This window comes from Dromiciops gliroides, chromosome 1, assembly GCF_019393635.1.
Source record: "Dromiciops gliroides isolate mDroGli1 chromosome 1, mDroGli1.pri, whole genome shotgun sequence".
Taxonomy (NCBI): Eukaryota; Metazoa; Chordata; class Mammalia; order Microbiotheria; family Microbiotheriidae; genus Dromiciops; species Dromiciops gliroides.
In genome coordinates this window covers 678,727,210-678,746,067 of record NC_057861.1, presented here as the reverse complement: position 1 = coordinate 678,746,067, position 18,858 = coordinate 678,727,210, and the positions used below count along the sequence as shown (strand labels likewise).

General features: G+C 48.0%; 1 protein-coding gene across 1 annotated transcript in view; it reads right to left on the bottom strand.

Moving 5' to 3' along the window:
- The window catches only part of DNAH1 (dynein axonemal heavy chain 1), a 151,145-nt gene that overhangs the window by 123,382 nt on the left and 8,905 nt on the right, over positions 1 to 18,858 (bottom strand). The window contains exons 2-6 of the mRNA XM_043965072.1: positions 15,953 to 16,143; positions 11,852 to 11,924; positions 5,359 to 5,533; positions 4,295 to 4,451; positions 2,075 to 2,207 (exon numbers count right to left, since the gene is read on the bottom strand). Coding sequence (XP_043821007.1) covers positions 2,075 to 2,207; positions 4,295 to 4,451; positions 5,359 to 5,533; positions 11,852 to 11,924; positions 15,953 to 16,111 — 697 coding nt within the window. The 5' untranslated portion in view covers positions 16,112 to 16,143. The remainder of the gene's footprint in view (positions 1 to 2,074; positions 2,208 to 4,294; positions 4,452 to 5,358; positions 5,534 to 11,851; positions 11,925 to 15,952; positions 16,144 to 18,858) is intronic.

Here is an 18,858-nt window from a genome sequence, read left to right as displayed (position 1 = left end):
CTTCCAATATGTGGCTGGCTGCTTGTCTCTCCCCAACCCCCCCAGGAATGAATATGATTGTGGTCCTCAGAAGACAAAGGTCACCCTTCTGTAAACCTGCCTACTTATTTATCTGTGCCCTGGACTTCCTTGTCTGAAATCTGCTCCTAGGTTCTCAATCCCTTTGGCCAAAGCAAGCTTGTCTACTTGGAATCATTTTCCTCTTGTTCCCTTCTAGCTGGAGAGCACACACTAACCTCTTCCTAGAAGAGCTCATGTCCTAGCCACTACTCTCTGCCTATTGCTGTCCCCGCAGCTCCAAGAAATACACCAGCTGAATGAGGTTCCCAGTCCCTGCCTCTCCTAGCATCAGCCCCAGCCAAAACCCTCGGCCTGGCACATCACAGATCTGTCTCTCTACTAGGTGTCAGACATGGCAGAGCCTTGGTCAATTGTAATGTGTCTGGTAACTCACTGTGAGAGAGAGAGAGAGAGAGAGAGAGAGAGAGAGAGAATGAGAATGAAGTATAACCAAAGAAGTCCTGGGTTCAAGTCCCAGCTCCTGCTGATAACTGTGTGAACTTGGCTGAGTCTCCTGCCCTTTCTAGGTCAGTTTTCACATTTGTAACTGAGGCATCAGGAAGAGGAATCTCCTTCCCACTTCCCCCAAGGTTAGAATCACAAACTAGTAGATCTCAAAGGAACCTAAATGCCCCTTCTTCCAACCACCTCATTTTTCTCTTCTAGGTTTTATTGCTGTCTTGTTTTTTACACTGGTCATTTACCAATATGCCCCAAACACTGAAGCCGCCATTATAATAAGGAATAATTGTGAAGCAAAGCTGGCAGACAAAAGACCTTTACTGATAGCACACACAACAATTCATTTCCATAGTTCCCCCCAACTCTGTCCTCTGGGACAACGTGTAGCTGGACGTACAACCACCCCCTGAGTACAGCTTCAGGACAGGGATAAAGCTCCAGGAGATAGGAGACAGGGTGAGCTGCAGTGTGCAGGCCTACAAGTCGGTCCTGTTCCCCCTTGGACTGTTTGACAGACTTTGCCCTGGAGAGAGAATGGCTGGCCAGCCACTCCATCCAATTCTTCCCACACGGCCAACCTTTTCCTCTTGGCCATTCGAGTACCAGTCTGGCTACTGGCGAGCCAAAAGAGGAAGAGAATCTAAGAGCTTCTGGGAGGAAGGCTGCCTGCAGAGTCGCCACCCAGGGCTGATGGTCTGTTGTGGGGTCTGTAGCATCTGAGATGCTATCGGGTATGACAGAGAGCAGGCAGAGCATGATGCTGGTCCAAGAGCATAGGGGCAAGATGCCAGTGGAGATCCCAGTGAGCGCCAAGGCCTGCCAGCCACGATGGTGCAAGAAAGCGGGGAAGCAGGGCCACAGGGAATCAGGCTTTTCTCCCAGGGGCACTGTGGTCTTCTGGTTTGAACTCTGGCAGTTCCTTCCCCTAATCCTACTTCCCCGTGCACCAGGACCGATAAGGGTGGTCAGGAGGATGCAGGAGAGGCAAACACAATTCAGAGGGACCATTCCTCCCAAAAAGAAAAGACACACCAAGCCCAAACTGTGATTCGTTACTGGCCTCCTCTGCAGGCTGGTACTGAAGGAGCACTGCCAACCGAGGTACAAGTGGGCCCTTAGGAGACATGTCACTTTTTCTATCTATTAACCTTGTTCTAATCTGAATTGTATTTACATTATGCACATGTCTTTTCTCCTTCCCAGACAGTACGCTTCAGCTCAATCTCCTGCCCTGAGGTAGGAGAGGCTGAGTTTTGGAAAGAAGTCTGGAAGCCTAAGAAACCCTCTGTATCCCCTTTCTTACCTCCAGGTCCCATCTGTAAAATAAGAGGGTGGACCATCTAGGTCTCTAAGATTCCTTGCAGTTCTAACACCCCAGGAGTCTATGATCCTACACACAAGACCTCATCCAAGCCAGAGCACAATGGGAACAAGAACCTTCATATGCCAACTTAAAATCTGCAAAGCTCTTTAGAGACATTTTCTTAGTTATGGCTCCTAATGATCCTATAGGAAGGGCTGGTGAGGCAGTGGTCTCACCATGGTTACTTACCATGACCCAGGAAATCATCTGTAGGTAAAAGAGCTTTTCCGGGAACTGGCTTTCTGTCTTCACACCCTGGCTCCAGACCCATTGCTATCCATTCCTCAGGGGTCCGGCAGTCAAATTCCTCATCGTCAAATACCTAGCGGAAAAACCAAGACTCAGTGATATGGGCAATGAGTCTCCCCTGCCATTCACAGCCACAAAACACTGAGGAGGGGGAGGAAATGAGCTGGGAACACAAACATATGGTCAGGTATTCTTCTGAAAAGAGAATACCTGAGGGCCAGAGCTCCTATGGGGGAGGCCACCCTTTAAGCCATGAATGCTTCCTCTGCCATCCACTAGCATGGACAAATTTATGGAGCTCGCAGAATCTTAAACCTGACAAGCAGGCTCAAAATCCACCCCAGAAAAACACTCAGAGAACTACCAAGCTATTTCTAGGGGAAGAATTCTGAACTAAACAAGAGCCAAAGGTGATCAAAAAGATCAAATGAACAGTCCCAATAACATAAAATTGAAAAGCTTCTGCACAGGCAAAATCTGTGCAGGTAAGATTAGGAGAGAGGCAGTTAAATGGTGAAATTTTGGCACCAGATCCCTGTCATAAAGAACTTACAACCAAGACATGTAAGGAATTGATACAAATATATAAGAACAAGAGTTATCAAAGGTTATTAGCGAGCAGTTTTCAAAAGAAGAAATGAAGCTATCAACAACCATATGAAAAATCATCTACAAATAAATCATCTACTAATAAAAATAATACAAATGAAAATAACTGAGATGATACCCACCAGATTGGCAAAAATGACAAAATATAAAAAGGGCCAATGCCAGGAGGGTTGATAGTGGGAGGACAGTTAGTGGGAAGTTAACAGAGATTTTCAAAAGAGAAAAAAGTTAATAAAACGTTAAAAATACACAGAAAAGGAGGCAGCTAGGTGGCACAGTAGATAAAGCACCGGCCCTAGATTCAGGAGGACCTGAGTTCAAATAAGGCCTCAGACACTTGACACTTACTAGCTGTGTGACCCTGGGCAAGTTACTTAACCCTCATTGCCCCCCTCCCACAAAAAAATACACAGGAAAAAAAAATAAGTTCAGAAGGGGGCACAAAGAGGGCAATTTTAATGCTACCTTCTTAAATTTAATGCATACTTGTAAAAATCAAACAGCACAGCCGAGATTTTACTTGTGGCCATCAGACAAATCTGTAGCAGCCACTAGGCTTTGTCATCTCCCTTCATCTCTAGAGATAACTTGAGGGCTGGCCATTACAAACATCATCCAAAGTGAGTTATAATCCAGATAAAGTCGCATACTGTGCTTACCTGTGTCTGTGCCTTATTTCCCCTGCTAGACTGAGCTCCATTAAAATAGGGACTTAATTATCCATTCTCCCTAGTGCCAAGCACATATCACTGTACTTAGTAGGTGCTCAGTCTTGCTTGTTGAATGAATGGATGAATGAATGAATGAATGGATGGATGGATGGATGGATGAATGAATGAATGAATGAATGAATGAATGAATGAATGATCAAGAGGTGCCAAATAGGGGCAGCTAGGTGGCACAGTGGATAGAGCATGGGCCCTGGAGTCAGGAGTACCTGAGTTCAAATCCGGCCTCAGACACTTGACACTTACTAGCTGTGTGACCTTGGGCAAGTCACTTAACCCCAATTGCCCCGCCAAAAAAAAAAAAAAAAAAGAGGTGCCAAACAGTGTCTGGATTGCCTGATTCTAGAACAGAGCTGCTAGAAGCAGAGGTGAAGAGAACAGAGAGAGAGGAGGGCTGGGTACATATGATCACCTGCAGAGATAAACTCAGATCTATGGGAGCAAACAAGATCACAGAGAGGAGAGAAGGACTTGGGGTTCATTTAACCTCTTAAAGACTCTGTTTCTTCACTTATATAAGTCTTCCTATGATAACTTCCTGCTCTGCTGATGGTCTACATTCCCCTCTCACTAGATGCCCGTCACACCTCTGGCTGCTCCTGTCTTGAGGTGTCGGCGTTTTTGCTCTCACAAGGATCAGGGGTTAGAAAGACAGAGCAACAAGCCCCAGCTGTCTTGAGTGCTCGCTAAAGTTTTAACTGGCCATCTTCCTTTCTGAAGGGGATTAAAGGTCCTGGTCTCTAGCCACCAGGCTACAGGATCACCATCCTCTCAGAATCAGCTCAAACCACCCCCTTCTCAGTCTCTGGTATTGCTCTCTCACCTGCAGTGGAAGATAGATGGGGAAGAGAGGGTCATTTTTCTGCTCAATGGTCTGCATGTTCTTGGGGTCTGGGTGCCTGGGCATTAGCATATTTGAGTCTATGCCTTCTGCAGCTAAAAGCTGGTTTATGTCCAGCTTTAAGTACTGCCGCTTCCTCCTAGAAGGGAGAGACATTGAGGATCACATAAGTCATTCCCAGGTTGCTGCTGGTCATCATTGCAACTGCCTTCCAGGGCACATAAAGGGAGACCAACCAGGATTCTGGCCCACACTTTCAGGTTCCCAAAGTAATATAGGCCTGTGGGAAGCAGAGGTGGCTAGGAATGGACCAGCATGTCCACTGGACCCTAGGGGTGTCTATAGAATATAGGATTGAGGACTGGTGACCAGAACATTGGATATTCACTCATCCCAGTCATTCTCTTTTCATATAAAAATTAAGATTTTTTCCCTCAAATGATGAAAGTAATTTGGCCACATTATGAAGCCAAAGGGCTGACATTAAAAACAAAACAAAACAAAATCCATTTGCATCACTTTGACGCTTGGCAGTGTTCTGACTCTTGGCGGCTTCCCTGAAACTTTCCCTCCCAATATGCTCCAGCCACACTGGTTCATTCAGGAGAATGGTTCTAGCCTGGGGGGAGGGGGTGGTAGAGAAGAGGCCAGGGAGCCCTCGAGAAGAGACGTGCACCAAACCCTTTGTGGCTGGGTACTCATTAAGCCCATTTGCCTCCAAATTTCTTGCTCCTGATCACTTCCTGTAGCACTGTGCCCTGGGCAACAACCTACTTCTTGCCCCCGCTTGCCCCCCATTCCTCTGTTACCCAGGAGATGTGTTGTTGATGTGTTCTTTCCCAGGGATAATGTGGTAACTTAGATATATCACAGTTAGAAAATGGGTACATATGGGGTTTTCCCCCTTTCCCTTCCGATTTCCTGAAAAGCTAAAGTCAGAGCAGATTTTAAAATAATATTTGTGGGTCAAAGAAGTGTTTTTCCATTCCTGGCACGCTCCCTCTCCCCCACCCCCACTGCCCTTTGTGCCTGGCCCCAGGAGTCACCTCTCTATCTCAATCTTCCTTGGACAATGGCCGGGAAGGGTCTGGAAAGGCACCTGAACTTTGGGCTCATAAGCCTTGAGAGGGAAATCTGACTTCACCAGGATTTCGGTGGTGGGCCCAATCCTTTCCTGGGTTAAGTGTTGTTCAAAATCTTCAGGAAGCTGGAAGGTCATAACTGGAGGAAACAAAAGCATGAGTTATACATGAAGACTCAGCCCTGTGTCTGGGAAATGGAGTGTCAATGAGCCAGGGAGGGCAGGTCTTAGACCTGGGGACTCCCACAGAGGAGGCCTGAGATGCCCGGGTCTTTCCTTGCTGCTGCAAAACTTGTTTCTTACGCCTATTTAACAGATAAATGAAACTTCTCAGAAGAGCTTTAACAACTTCAAAAGGCTTACAGTTAAAATACAAACCTCCCTCTCCCCCAAATCACTGGATTCTATAATCATAGATTTAGGACTACAAAGGACCTTAAAAGGTCAACCCCGCTCATTTTCTATACAAAGGTCATGAGTGATAGGAACAGCCTCTGTTCCCTGCCACACAGACTGAGCTAGTTTTCCTCTTAAAGGCAATGAAACTTTCCTCAATAATACCAATACTTGGTCCAATACCACTGGACAAAGTTCATAAGACTGACATAGCTTCCCAGGGCCTGAGTATCAAAGCCCAGAGACCCTCAGGTTTGACACATACTCCTGATTGAGCCGCCATGGCAAGTGCAGAGGCAGGGGAGCTATGAACTGCCCCCCACACACACACAATCAATGCTGTATCCATTTCTATGCCACTGTTAAGTAAACCTCCTACTAGGTTCTCATTTTGTTCCACTCCCAAGTCTGAACCACTGGCCCAGACTCAGTTGTTGATGTTGATGTTGATGTTGGTGGTGGTGGTGGTGGTGGTGGTCCTTCGTACTGGAAGAGGACTGTGATATCAGGGTGATGTCGTGACTTGCACTGAATTGAATTGAAGTGAGGAAGGGCTGTGCAAAGTCATCAGCCTCACTTTTCCTCCAGAGCCATCCAGGTCCAGTGGCAAGATATTTATCAGGATGACTAGAGATGACCCTGGATGTTTTAAGGCAATTGGGGTTAAGTGACTTGCCCAGGGTCATACAGGGAGTGTCTGAGGTCATATTTGAACTCAGGTTCTCCCAACTTCAGGGCCAGTGCTCTACTTACTGTGCCACCCAGCTGTCCCCTGGGCTGAGTAAAGATGATATAAAGGGGTACTTACTTTGCATGAGCACTAGGGGAGGGCCACTAGCAGGGGAGTGTGTCCAGCTATGCCAGCCATTAGGTGGTGGTCCAGCTGCCTCTCACCACACATGCATGAGCAGCTCTCAGGTTCCGATCTTAAACCATCTGCTCATTACCAATTGACTGTGCTCAGACTATGTCCCCCTTGGTTCATCAGCCCAAGTTTCTGTACAACCTAAGGGTATGATTTAATCCCACCAAAATTCACTTGGCTCATCCCCATTCCATAGTATCTTCATATCACCCGAAAGGACTTCTCATTCACATAAGGCTGGGAGTACAAACACTGAATGAAATAAGAAATGAAAGGGACTGCATTAAAAGCCCCTGGAAGCTTAAATAAGCCTCAGGCATCCACCCTCCTCTGAACATTCCAACCTCCCTGGGCTCTTCTCACTCTCCATGTCAGCCTGTCATCACTGTGGCTAAAGTGCACCCAAAAGCCTGTTAATCAGAGCTTGGTCTCCAAGTCACATGGGAGTGGAGTAGGGAATGGTTCTGGTTACACCACTGTGCTATCAGCCATGTCTTACCAGGTGGTCAGTGATTATCATCCACTCTGACTCCTAAAGAGAGAGAGAGCAAGAGGGCAGCTAGATGGCGCAGTGGATTCAGGAGGACCTGAGTTCCAATGCAGCCTCAGACACTTGGCACTTACTAGCTGTGGGACTCTGGGCAAATCACTTAATTCTCATTGCCCCACCAGAAAGAAAGAGAGAGAGAGAGAGAGAGAGAGAGAGAGAGAGAGAGAGAGAGAGAGAGAGCGCATCTGCTTCCTGGCTTATCTATCACTGGCAAAGTCCAGTGCTTCAGCTGTCTGCTCACCAGAGGTCCTAAGGTCAGATCTTCTCCCGGGGACCCCCACCAGCTCAGTGCCCCGCCATGTACCATCTCTGACTTCCACCTGGCTTCTAGGATCTCTGATATCTTGGCCTCACTTGGCCCCGCTAAAACCTGCTAAGCTTATTTTAAATGTCCCCCTCACAGTACAGTATCAGAACCAACTTGAGCATGTCATTAAAATTCAGCCCCCGAGGCTACTCTGTCCTACACTACCCATGTTGTTGGAATTTTCCAAAGAAAGACTACAGCAGAAAAATATGCACCATCTGGACAGCAGGGGTCTATCACGGGAAGCATCATGCTGAGATGAGGGAAGTGAGGCTCTGAGAGGCCAGAAAACCTCTGAATCCTTCCCTCTTCTCTTTCTCAGGGAACCCATCAGCTCCTGTGAGTTCAACGGTTATTTCTCTGCCAGCACTGCTCAAATTCACCACTTCTAAAACTGCTTTCTTGCCCAAAGAACCCACTGTCCTCCAAACTGCCAAGAGCACCACTATCTTCTCAGCCTCACAGGTTTGCAGCCTGTGCCTTCCTCATGTCCACATGCATGCCGTGTATTTAAGCAATTAATTGCCAGGACAGCTTGTTTCTCTCCACTCACCCAGCCCTCCCTCTGGCCCAGGCACTCACCATGGCTCACCCAGACCACTGCAATAGCTTCCCATCTGCTCTCCCTGCATCCCCAGAGCCGGCAAAGTGACTTTCTTAAAATGCCAATCTGACCATCGCTCTCACACTCGGTCAATCCTGCTGTTGCTAGGATCAAGCCTAACCTCCTCCCTGTGCTATGGGAAATCCCTCCCAACCTAGGCCCAAGCTACCTTTCCTGCCTCACTTGACATTGCTCCCCTTTATACATCCTGTCCTGCCCTGCCCAGGTCCCACAGCTGGACAGACCCATCGTTCCCTTGAGGCAGAAAGGAACTCCTTTGTACGTTTCCTGTTCTTTCCAGCTCTTTGTCTCTCAGTCACTCGGCCGACGAGCATTTATTAAACCCTTACTGTGTGCAAGGCCCTGGACTGAGCACTGGAGATACAAAGAAAGGCAAAAGCACTGGCACTATATTAGAAAAGGGTAAACCCCCTGATTGTCACAACTGGAGCTGGGCATCTACAGCCTCTTGGCTCACGAGTTTGACTTCAATTCTTGGCAAAATTCTAGAATGTCCCGTTAAAGGAATAGTGAGTATTTAGGAAGGGCAGCAGTAATAATAATAGTAACTCCCATTTGTATGATACTTTCAGGTTTGCAAAGGGCTTTACACACAGTCAGCTCATTTAACCTCACAACAAACCTGTGAGAGAGAGAGGCTGTTATTATTATCTCTGTTTTCAGGTATAAAAACTGAGGCTCAGAGAAACTGACTGACTCGCCTGAGGTTCCAAAGCTAATAAGTAGCTGAGGCAGGATTTGAACACAGGTCTTCCCAATTCCATGACAGTGTTCTATCCACTACATAATTCTGCCTCTTCATTCAGAACAGGCCAAGCCAGAACCATCTCCCTGGTCAGGAGAAAGCTGCATAACACCGCCATCAGCAAGCCTAGGTTTCGGCAAAGCACTTGGCCGAGCCTGGGCTGGCTCTTGGGGGAGAGGCAAGTGCACAGCTGGGGGATTTGGAACTTGCAGCATCTCGTTACTTGAGTAATCATTAACGAGTGGACAAAAGTCCCTGAGAAGCATCCCATGGACGTGCCCTTGGCCCTGTGCTGCTTCCCTTTTTTTAATCGATGACTTCAGATAAGGCGCACACAGTGTACGTATCAGATTTGCTGAAAATGCAGAACTGGGAGAGATGACTAAGAAAAGTGCTGAAGCCAGCGCTTTCAGCACCCCGGGAACCCAGCGCCCAGCGGGGCAAGCAAGCCCCATGAACTACACCCTCAAGTCAACTTTAACCTGCCAATAACACAAGGGATTAGCAAAAGTCAAGTTGAATTAGTTCCACATAGCGGCTTAGGGGACTGAACCTCAGAAAGAGAGGAGGCCCCGTGTCACCTCGCCCAACCCACGGGGGCGTGGGGGCCTAAGCCTTTTCTAGTTCAGCCCCGAGCACCTTCACGACGTCAGAATGCGGGAAAGTGGCCCCGGGATTATTACTGACCCTTCCTTACTAGAGGAGGAGGTAGATGTTGGTTGGCTCTGGAGACACGGGGCGGGTGGGGGGGGACCATGCCAACTTAATGGGGTTTTACACCTTTCACTGCAGTCTGAGGAGTCAGAACCAAGCATCCTTCTCCTTTGGGCCCAGAGAGTCCACAGCATCTCCCCAGCCCCTGACTTAGTTTGCAAGGCAGGGCGAGAAGGAGCATCCAACTGGTGTTTATGGGCTTCGGAGCCATAAGCTCCCACTCCCTCCCACAGCCCCAAATGTCCAGAGCCCTTCCCTGTACTGCAGAGCCTGCCAGGTCCCTGGGCTACATAAGTTAAATGGGGAGAAGACAGATGGGCCACAGCAATAGGCTCCTCCCTCTGCTCACAGTGGGAGTGAAACCACTCAAGACCATATTTACTGAGCCTGGGTCGGGAGTGAGTAAGCCCCCGTGCCTACTTCCTCCTCCTCTGGGTTCAGTGTCTCAGCCTTTTGCCACCCCCTGCTTAGTACTGGGGCCTCCCCATAAGGGGCCCAGAGAGAGAGAGAGAGAGAGAGAAAGGAGTGCCCAGGGCTGTGCTTGCATGAGACCACACAGGGTCACAGCACAGGCACAGAGACTTAAACTTAAGTTCCTCTCCTCCCCGCCTCCCCAGGCCATCGTGAACCAGCCCACAAAGCCTAAGAAGTGCCTTCTTGTCAAGAATATTTAAAATAGGGGCAGCTAGGTGGCGCAGTGGATAGAGCATCGGCCCTGGATTCAGGAGGACCTGAGTTCAAATCTGGCCTCAGACACTTGACACTTACTGTGTGACCCTGGGCAAGTCACTTAACCCCAACTGCCTCACCAAAAAAAAAAAAAAAAAGAATATTTAAAATAAGAAGCCCCCATCTCCTGTATCCTTCCTGCCTGTCATGGTCAGATTTGGAACAAAGAGCATCTATAATCTCTGCCTCCCGGTAACATGGGGAGATCCTGCTGTGGTTGCCTTCAAGGCTTCCATTTTATCTGTTTGTATCTGATACAGCTCACCACCAGACGGGCCATGGTGTCCCAGGTGAAGCTGCTGGGAGCAACCAGAGGCCCACTAGGGTTCTGACGGACTGAGCCTGCCTGGTGGAGGGCAGGCAGTGGGGAGGAAGCAAGCTGACATGTCCCTCAGACGTGGGGCAGCGTGGCTGCTCCCAGTCTCCCCGATGGGCCATCTCCTCCTCAGAAGAGCATCCCAGAGGAAGAAAGAAATGAGTTGGGGTCCCAGCTCTACCATTCACTTACGCTGTGTGTCACCTCGGGAAAGGCCCTTCCTTCCCCTAAGATTCAGGTTCTCAGGTAAGGAATGGAAGATGAGGAGAGTCACACCTTCCCGAAGCTCCGAGCTGGAAGGAACCTCACAGGTCATCCAGTCTGACCTACACCTGACAAGGTGTTCAGCCTCTGCTTGAAAATCTACAGTGAAGGGGACCTCACTACCTGCTGAGGCAGCCCATTCCACTTTTGGATAGTTTTCAACATTAGGAACTTTTTACTGATGGAGCAGAAATCTGCCTCTCCCGTGTCCTCCCATCCCAGCAACTTGATCCTGCCTCACCCACTTCCAATGAGGGTAATAAAGAATAAGTGTGCTAAGAATGCAGTCATAGGGGGCCCCCTAGAACCACAAACCCTCCTGAAGGTTCAACAGGCAGCCACTGAATAGGGCAAGACCTCGGGGCAGCCCACCCTCCAGCTTCTGCAGCATATTGCCCCCTCCCCATGCCCCCAGGTCACAAGGATGGGCACTCCTGGCTTCCCCTGCTCAAAGTTTCTAGTTAGAGGTCTCCAGGACACTGAGCTGCTGAGCAGGCAAGACGAATGAATCAGTGAAGCCAGCTGACTGTGAGGGCTTCAGAATGCTTGATTAAAGCCCCCGGCCCCTGCAAGTGCCTCTTCATGAAGATAGTACCAAGAGCTATTCACGTCGACGGAGAACTTACTGCCTGGTACACAGAGCCCCTTCCTCACCGCAGCCCTGCAAGCTTCAGCTGCTGGGATTATTGTCCTTTCCAGGGGCAGAAGCTGAAGCCAGGCTCACCGCTAAATGTGGGAAGTGACCCTGGCATCCTCCAAGTTAATCAGCACCAAGAGCTACCCTGGGGGCACAGGCACCAGTCGTGTCAGATCCGGCACGGCCGCAGCCTTGAACAAACCTTCCTGCTCAAGGAAACCTGGGAAGGAAGCACTGCTCTCCTGCTGACCCAGCCCCAGCCCAGCATGCCACGGACAGGGCACCAGCAAGTCCTGGAACAAGGGCTTACCATTTGGGGTGAACTGATCAAGGTCGGCCTGGCGGAGGAGGTCCTTGTGCACAATGGCACCGGTGCAAACATCCTGAAATCAAATACATCAAGAATCATCCAGGGAAGGGGACAGCAGCCACGGGACCCCACAGAGAATCCAGACCCCGGAAGATAAAAATGAGCAGTAAGTTATAGCTTCAATGAATGCCAATTCCACCAAAGCCCAGGGCCTCCAGGGCCACCAACAGTTCTCCTTCAAGGGTGACCACACTTAGGGTGTCTTTATTCAATCACTACTTATTCAGCAGCAGGCAGTTCTCAAGAGAAGAAATTATATGAAGAAGCATATGCATAGTAATATGAAGGGTACCTACAGCCACGTGAAAAAAATGCTCCAAATCACTAATAATTAGAGAAGTGCAAATTAAGGCAAGTCTGAAGTTCTACCTCCCACCAGGGGAGATGACTACTGCTGGAGGGGGTGTGGGAAAACAGGTACAAGAGTGCATTGCTGGTCAAGCTGTGTATCAGGAGAGTCATTCTGGAAAGCAATTTGGAACTATAAAGGTTATTAAACTGTGCACACCCTTTGCCCCAGCAATTCTACCATGAGGACTAACTATATCTCAAAGAGATTAAAAAAAAGAAGAAGAACTGGACCTATGTGTACAAAAAAATTATAGTAGCCCTTCTTTTGTAATGGCAAAGAAATGGAAACTAAAGCCAATCAACTGGGAAACAGATGAACAAAGTATGACATAAGAATTAATGGAAAACCTTATATGTAAAAAAAAAAAAAAGAATTAATGGAAAACTGAAGCCTGGAGGACCTGCTTGAACTGATAACAGAGTGAAGCAATCAAAGCCAAAACAATGTATAGGGCAACATTAATATTGTAATAAATCAACAATTTTGGAAGGCTTCAGAACTCTGAACATTCTAATTATCAACCATAACTCTAAAGAGCCAGTGATGAAGAATGCTGCCAACCTTGTAACAGAGCAGGCGTGGACAAACATTTGTGAATGTTGGCCAATGGGGGGTATTTGTTTTGCCTCACCATGCTTATTCATCATAAGAATTAGGTATTTTTTTCTGGGGGTAGAAGGAAAGACAGGAGGAAGGTGGGACAGAGGAAAAAAAGCATGATAATTTGAAAAATAAAAATAAAACTGCTTAAAAATTGAAAAAAATAAAAGAATGGGAACTATGACCTTCAGATCACCCCCTGCCCCTCAAAACCCACATCTGTTAGAAACAAGCCTTACTGGTTGTTTTGATCTCAAAATGAACTGGCTTTAGATCCTATACTACTTCCCCCTCCTCATTCCAGCTGAAGTGATCTCTCCCTCCTCAAATTTTCTTACTGGATCTCTCATGGCATCATAGAATTTGGATCTGAGACAGAACTTAGAGATCCAATCCTCTCATTTTAAAGATGAGCTAACTGGGGCTTAAAAAGTTTAAGTGACAGGGGCAGCTAGGTGGCGCAGTGGATAGAGCACCGGCCCTGGAGTCAGGAGGACCTGAGTTCAAATCCGGCCTCAGACATTTAACACTTACTAGCTGTGTGACCCTGGGCAAGTTACGTAACCCCAATTGCCTCACTAAAAAAAAAAAAAGTTTAAGTGACTTGCCCAAGTCACACAATGAATAAGTAACAGATCTGAAATTTGCTGCCAAATCCTCTTTCAGGTCTACCAGGAGGGAGAGAGAGGGGGATGGAAAACCCCGCCCCCCTTTCCTCCTCCCTCCTTAGGCCCCAAAAGGCTATGTGGTTGACTGGAGGTCATACAGATCAAGTATGGCAGTGTTGTCCTCACAACCACCCAGTGAGGAAGGTGGTACAAATCTTATTAATTCCATTTTACAGATGAGGAAACTGAGGCTGGCAGACTTGAAATGCCTTGCCCAGAGTCACACAGCCAGTACATGTTAGAGCTAGGTCTCAACCAAAGTCTTCTGGCTCTGAGCCTCCCACTCTTCCTGAAATGACCTTGAACTAGAAGAGGACCAGGTTCCCATAAGTGGAAGAACAGATCCAGAAGTGCCCCTTCCTCCTCTTCACCTCCCTCTGTAGTTGTCTTGCTCTTCCCTCACTCCCAGTTCTCTCCTCAGGAAAGGATGTGAACCTCTTTGCTGATCCTTTAGCATTTGGCAGGGATCAAAGCCTTAAGCTGAAGAATGACCCCCTGATGGTGGGATGATGATGATAACTCACAATTCTTTACCAGCACTTTCTTCAGGATGCCCATGCAACATGGGCCGTCTAAGTGCTGCTGTCCCTGTTTTTACAGAAGAGGAAACTGAGGCCCAGAGACAGGGAATGCCTTAGGGAAGGTCACCCTCAGAAAGCCACTCACTAGAGGACTGGTCTTCTGTACTAAGGGCTTCAACTCCCTTTCAAAAGGAGAGGCTTGAAAAAAATAAATTTTAAAAATTAAAAAAAAAAAAAAGAGAGGCTTGGACAAGATGCTCTGTGGAGTCTGGCAATGAGTCTCAGGTAGGACAGAGACTCCCAGAGCTGTGCCCCAGGCCCCAGGAGCCCTCTTCTGTCTAGGTGTGAGGAGAAAAAGGTCAAGGAAGCCTCTTTCTAACAACATGTTTTCATATTGTGACAACATGGATTCGGCCCCAGGAGGAAGAGTGATGAGCCAATGTTCTTCCTCCCTCTGAGGACAATGCCACAGTCAGGGAGCCAAGGGAGAAGCTGGAAAGCAGGAAGTCAGCAGGGAGGAAGGGAGGAAGACCTCTCTGCTGGCTGGGTCTCTATGGGTGCCTGCAAACCCAACTTTCTCCCAAGTCTATGTCCAGGCCCCAACAACTGGTCAGATGTGCCATGTCCTAGAGATGCTGGAAGGCAGGAAGTCATTAGAGGCAGATGTCCCTGCTGGCTGAGTTTAGATGTGAGAGAACGGAATGTCTCCTGTGTCGGCATAGGGCTGAGAGAATCAGAGCAGGGGAAGGGGCATGGTGGAACAGAAACAGACAATGGCAAACCTGGGCGGTTCTCACCTTCTGCCTCCAGCGCCCCCACCTCTAACCCCCAACCTCCCTACACAAGTCACCAGACTCAACCTCCTAAAATGAATGCCACGCCTGGGCTCCCTGCCCCCAAAAGCTCCAGAGATTCTTGTCTAGAGAATCAAACACTCTTTGGCCATCCCCCAAACACACTCTGCAGGGTCCCAGCCCTGCACCTTTGTTCACTCTCCCTCCTTGCCTAGAAAGCCTCCTTCTTTCTCTCCCTCCTTCCAAACCCAGCCTTCTAAGCCTGGCTCAAGCCTGTGAAGCCTCCCCAGAGACCAGCGGACAGGACCTCTCCCCCTATTCATGCATAGCCCTCATTGTCTGCAAATCTCTCACAAGGCAGCAGGCATCCCCACCCTCATCAAACATCTTCTGCATTTTCTTCTCTTATCTGACCTTGCATGTGTTTCTCTTAAGTTCCCATAGACACTTAGTTCCTAACAGGGAAGGAACTGTGTCATCCTTCCTCTATTCCCCTTACTGGGCCCAGCACAGGAAAGAAAAGGAGAAGAAAGGGAAGGAAACTACTGTTTCCCCCCTCAGCTTTGTAACCAACAAGATCTTATGCCAGTCCTTCTTCCTGGGACTTCAGGGAATCATCAAGAACCCATTTTCAATAGGGATAGGTGCATCTGAAGGCAACAGCCTTAGGTTCAAGCCCCAGGTAACCTTAGGTGGCGAGGGCAGACCCCTCTCTGCACTCTCTCATCTATAAAATGAAGGCGGAACTTGCAGTGCTTCCTTCATAGGGCTAAGGGAAGGATTAAGAGAATGGCTACAAACCAAGAGTTCTTTTATTTAAAGTGATCTAGAAATGCATGTGACTAATGAACAGAGGATGACTTTCCATGACTTTAGCGTATCTAAACTCGTGTGAAAAGCAGCTGAGCAGGCCCGCTTTCCAAGGTCTGTCCTCTGCAAGGCTGTGGGGATGAGGCAGGCCTCATAGACTGAATGCAAAGCAGTGTGGGAAATCACTAAACATGATTCAGATCACCATTTGCTCTCCATAGAGAGAAATTCATGGATGGCATTTTTAAAGGTATACAATCCTTACAATACCCAAGAAGAAGGCTGGTAATACTTACCCCTAAAATATCTAAGGTCCCAGGAGTAAGAACATCAGAATAAAACCCACGGGTTTTAATCACTGGATACATCTTGGACTTGTCAAGTTGAGAATTAACATCAGCAGCAGCATCTGGATATTTGGAGGGTCTGGGATTTTCCGTTTTGGCCCTGTCCATTTTGCCTTCTCACATAAAGGAGGCCAAAGGTCCTGTAAGAAAAGCCACAAAAAGGTCTCCAGTCATTCTTCTTTTCTTAGCATCACTTGGCCCCTCTGAGTGTTAGTTTCCTCTTTCATAAATGCAATCAATCAATCAATCAATAAATAAATATTAATTAAGCGCCTAAGTTCGAGGCACTGCATTCCAGCACCATGCCTTGCAGGAAGAGAGTGCTCTGTGACCCCTAAAACACTTCATCAAGGTGCGCTATTATTATTATCATTATTAGTAGTAGTAGTAGTAGTATTAGGTTATCCCAGCCTGCCTCAGTACCCCAATACCCTCAAATGCTGTCTCAGCAGTCTTCTCCAGCTTCCTGCTCAGGAGCCATACTGCCTTCAGCATCAGCTTATATTGCCCTTTAAATTGGTATAAAGGGTGAGCAAGAATTTTCTAACCAAATTTCAGTGGAAAAAAATATGGCATGTCTTCAAAGAATCACATTCCAGATGCAGCTGCTTCCTCCGCGTACTGTTAGAAACAGGCAGGCGGCAGCAGCAGAATGAGGGACCAGAGCAAGGCCACTGAATTACACTACAAAATTAAGCAGGGGGGCAGCTAGATGGCGCAGTGGTTAAAGCGCTGGCCCTGGATTCAGGAGTACCTGAGTTCAAATCCGACCTCAGACACTTGACACTTACTAGCTGTGTGACCCTGGGCAAGTCACTTAACCCCCACAGCCCCGCAAAAAAAAAAAAATTAAGCAGGGAAACTACCTGGGGAAGGTGCTGCTGGTGCACACACACAGGCCCTTGTTTTTCCTGGTTCCAGCATCACTAATGAATACCTGGCTACCCTCAGATTTAAGGCCTCCTTAATGAGACACAGTTCTGGCTGGCCCTAAGACATCCGGGTGGACAGAGATGATTGCTGAATTCCACTGCCCCCTCAGCCACTCTCCACTCCTCTCAACCCCATTCCTTTTATAAGTCACCTGCTGTCTGTAATTAGATCTGCCCACCTCTAACCCGCAGGGGCCACCAGTCCACAGTACACTACAGTTTTCAAATTATGTGGATCATTACAAGCTGAGCCAGTTTTTTGCCTCTGAACTGGAGTTTTCATCACTGCTCTGGCGAAGATATTAAGTGAGAATGGCAATCCCCCGATGGTCTTATTTTCAGCTCTGTGAATTCTCCCTTTGCATGAGCACAGTGGGCTGAGTGAAGGTCCAGGGGATGGGCATGGCCTGGTTCTGGCTTCTGGGCATGAAAGGAAGTTAAAAGAATGTACTCAACCCAACCAAAATCTTTTCACTGGAAAAAGTGGAAGCAATGAATACAGAGAAATATGGAAAGGCATGAACCAAGGGTAAAGTGAGGCAAGCACAGGCAGGAAACCAATCTATGAAATGACTACAAGACAGTGTAAGAGGGACTACTACATGTGCATGCAGAGATCCAGGCAACTCCCCACCTGCAAGACACTAGGGAGCGGGCGGCTAGGTGGAACAGTGGATAAAGCACCGGCCCTAGATTCAGGAGGACCTGAGTTCAAATCCGGCCTCAGACACTTGACACTTACTAGCTGTGTGACCTTGGGCAAGTCACTTAAGCCCCATTGCCCTGCCAAAAAAAAAAAAAAAAAAAGACTGGGGAGCCTGCTTCCAGAGTCTGAGCTTCATGTACTGGATGGGCCTTGGAGGTCTTGGAGCCTGAACAGACCTGCATCTGCTCTGCTCTGCTCTGCCAAATGACTCTTTGATGGGCCTCATTCTCTTCAACTAATCTCTCTTGACAATCCTCTTCTCTTGGTTATGACTATTTCATGGATGGCTTTCATTGAGAGACAATTCAAGAGGCCTTGAGCCTCTCCCCTCCGAAGATGAGACATGTGGCCTCATTAAGACAGGCTTCAGGGGCAGCTAGGTGGAGCAGTGGATAAAGCACCGGCCCTGGATTCAGGAGGACCTGAGTTCAAATCCAGCCTCAGACACTTGACACTAGCTGTGTGACCCTAGGCAAGTCACTTAACCCCCATTGCCCCGCCAAAAAAAAAAAAAAAGACAGGCTTCAGTCCTTTGCCTTGATGTTTGTTCTTTCATTTTAGGTGGAGATTAAGCTTGAGGCTCCGACTTTTTGAGTTTCACAAGATCAGGAGAGCTGGTCTCCAGGAATTGGGGAGTCCAGGAAAGTGGAATCCAAGCTGGGTTTTACAAGCAGTCCAGCATCAGTGCCCCAGAGAACAAGGAGCAACCTTGGAAACACAGCCCAGCAGTGGCTGAGACAAGTCAGCAATGACACATATGGATGTGAACTTAGTGGAATCAATGCAATGATAAGTAGGAACTGAGCCCACTTTCCCAAAGACCAAGAGGACATGGTCACCCCAAAATGCTGGAGGAAAATATCTGTACTTAAGTTATTCCTAAATCTTCACACTAAATATCCCTTAGTAAAAACTAATTGACATTAAGTGGTTAAATGGAACTGGGATGCTAACTACTTACTGATGGCTAACAGTAGGAGAAACACAACCAGTAGAGAGGGGCTCGAGCCTCTGACATTAGAAATACACTAAACCTCAAAGACACTCCCCCAACCCCAGTTCCAGATCCACAGCTGAAGCCAATCCAAGAGGCTGCTGCTATTCCCCAGTTGGTGGTTCAGGAAGACTGGAAAGATCTGGATGTGTGTCTAGCCTATCTGAGTTTAAGAAACAAAACTGGGGCAGCTAGGTGGCGTTGTGGATAGAGCAATGGCCCT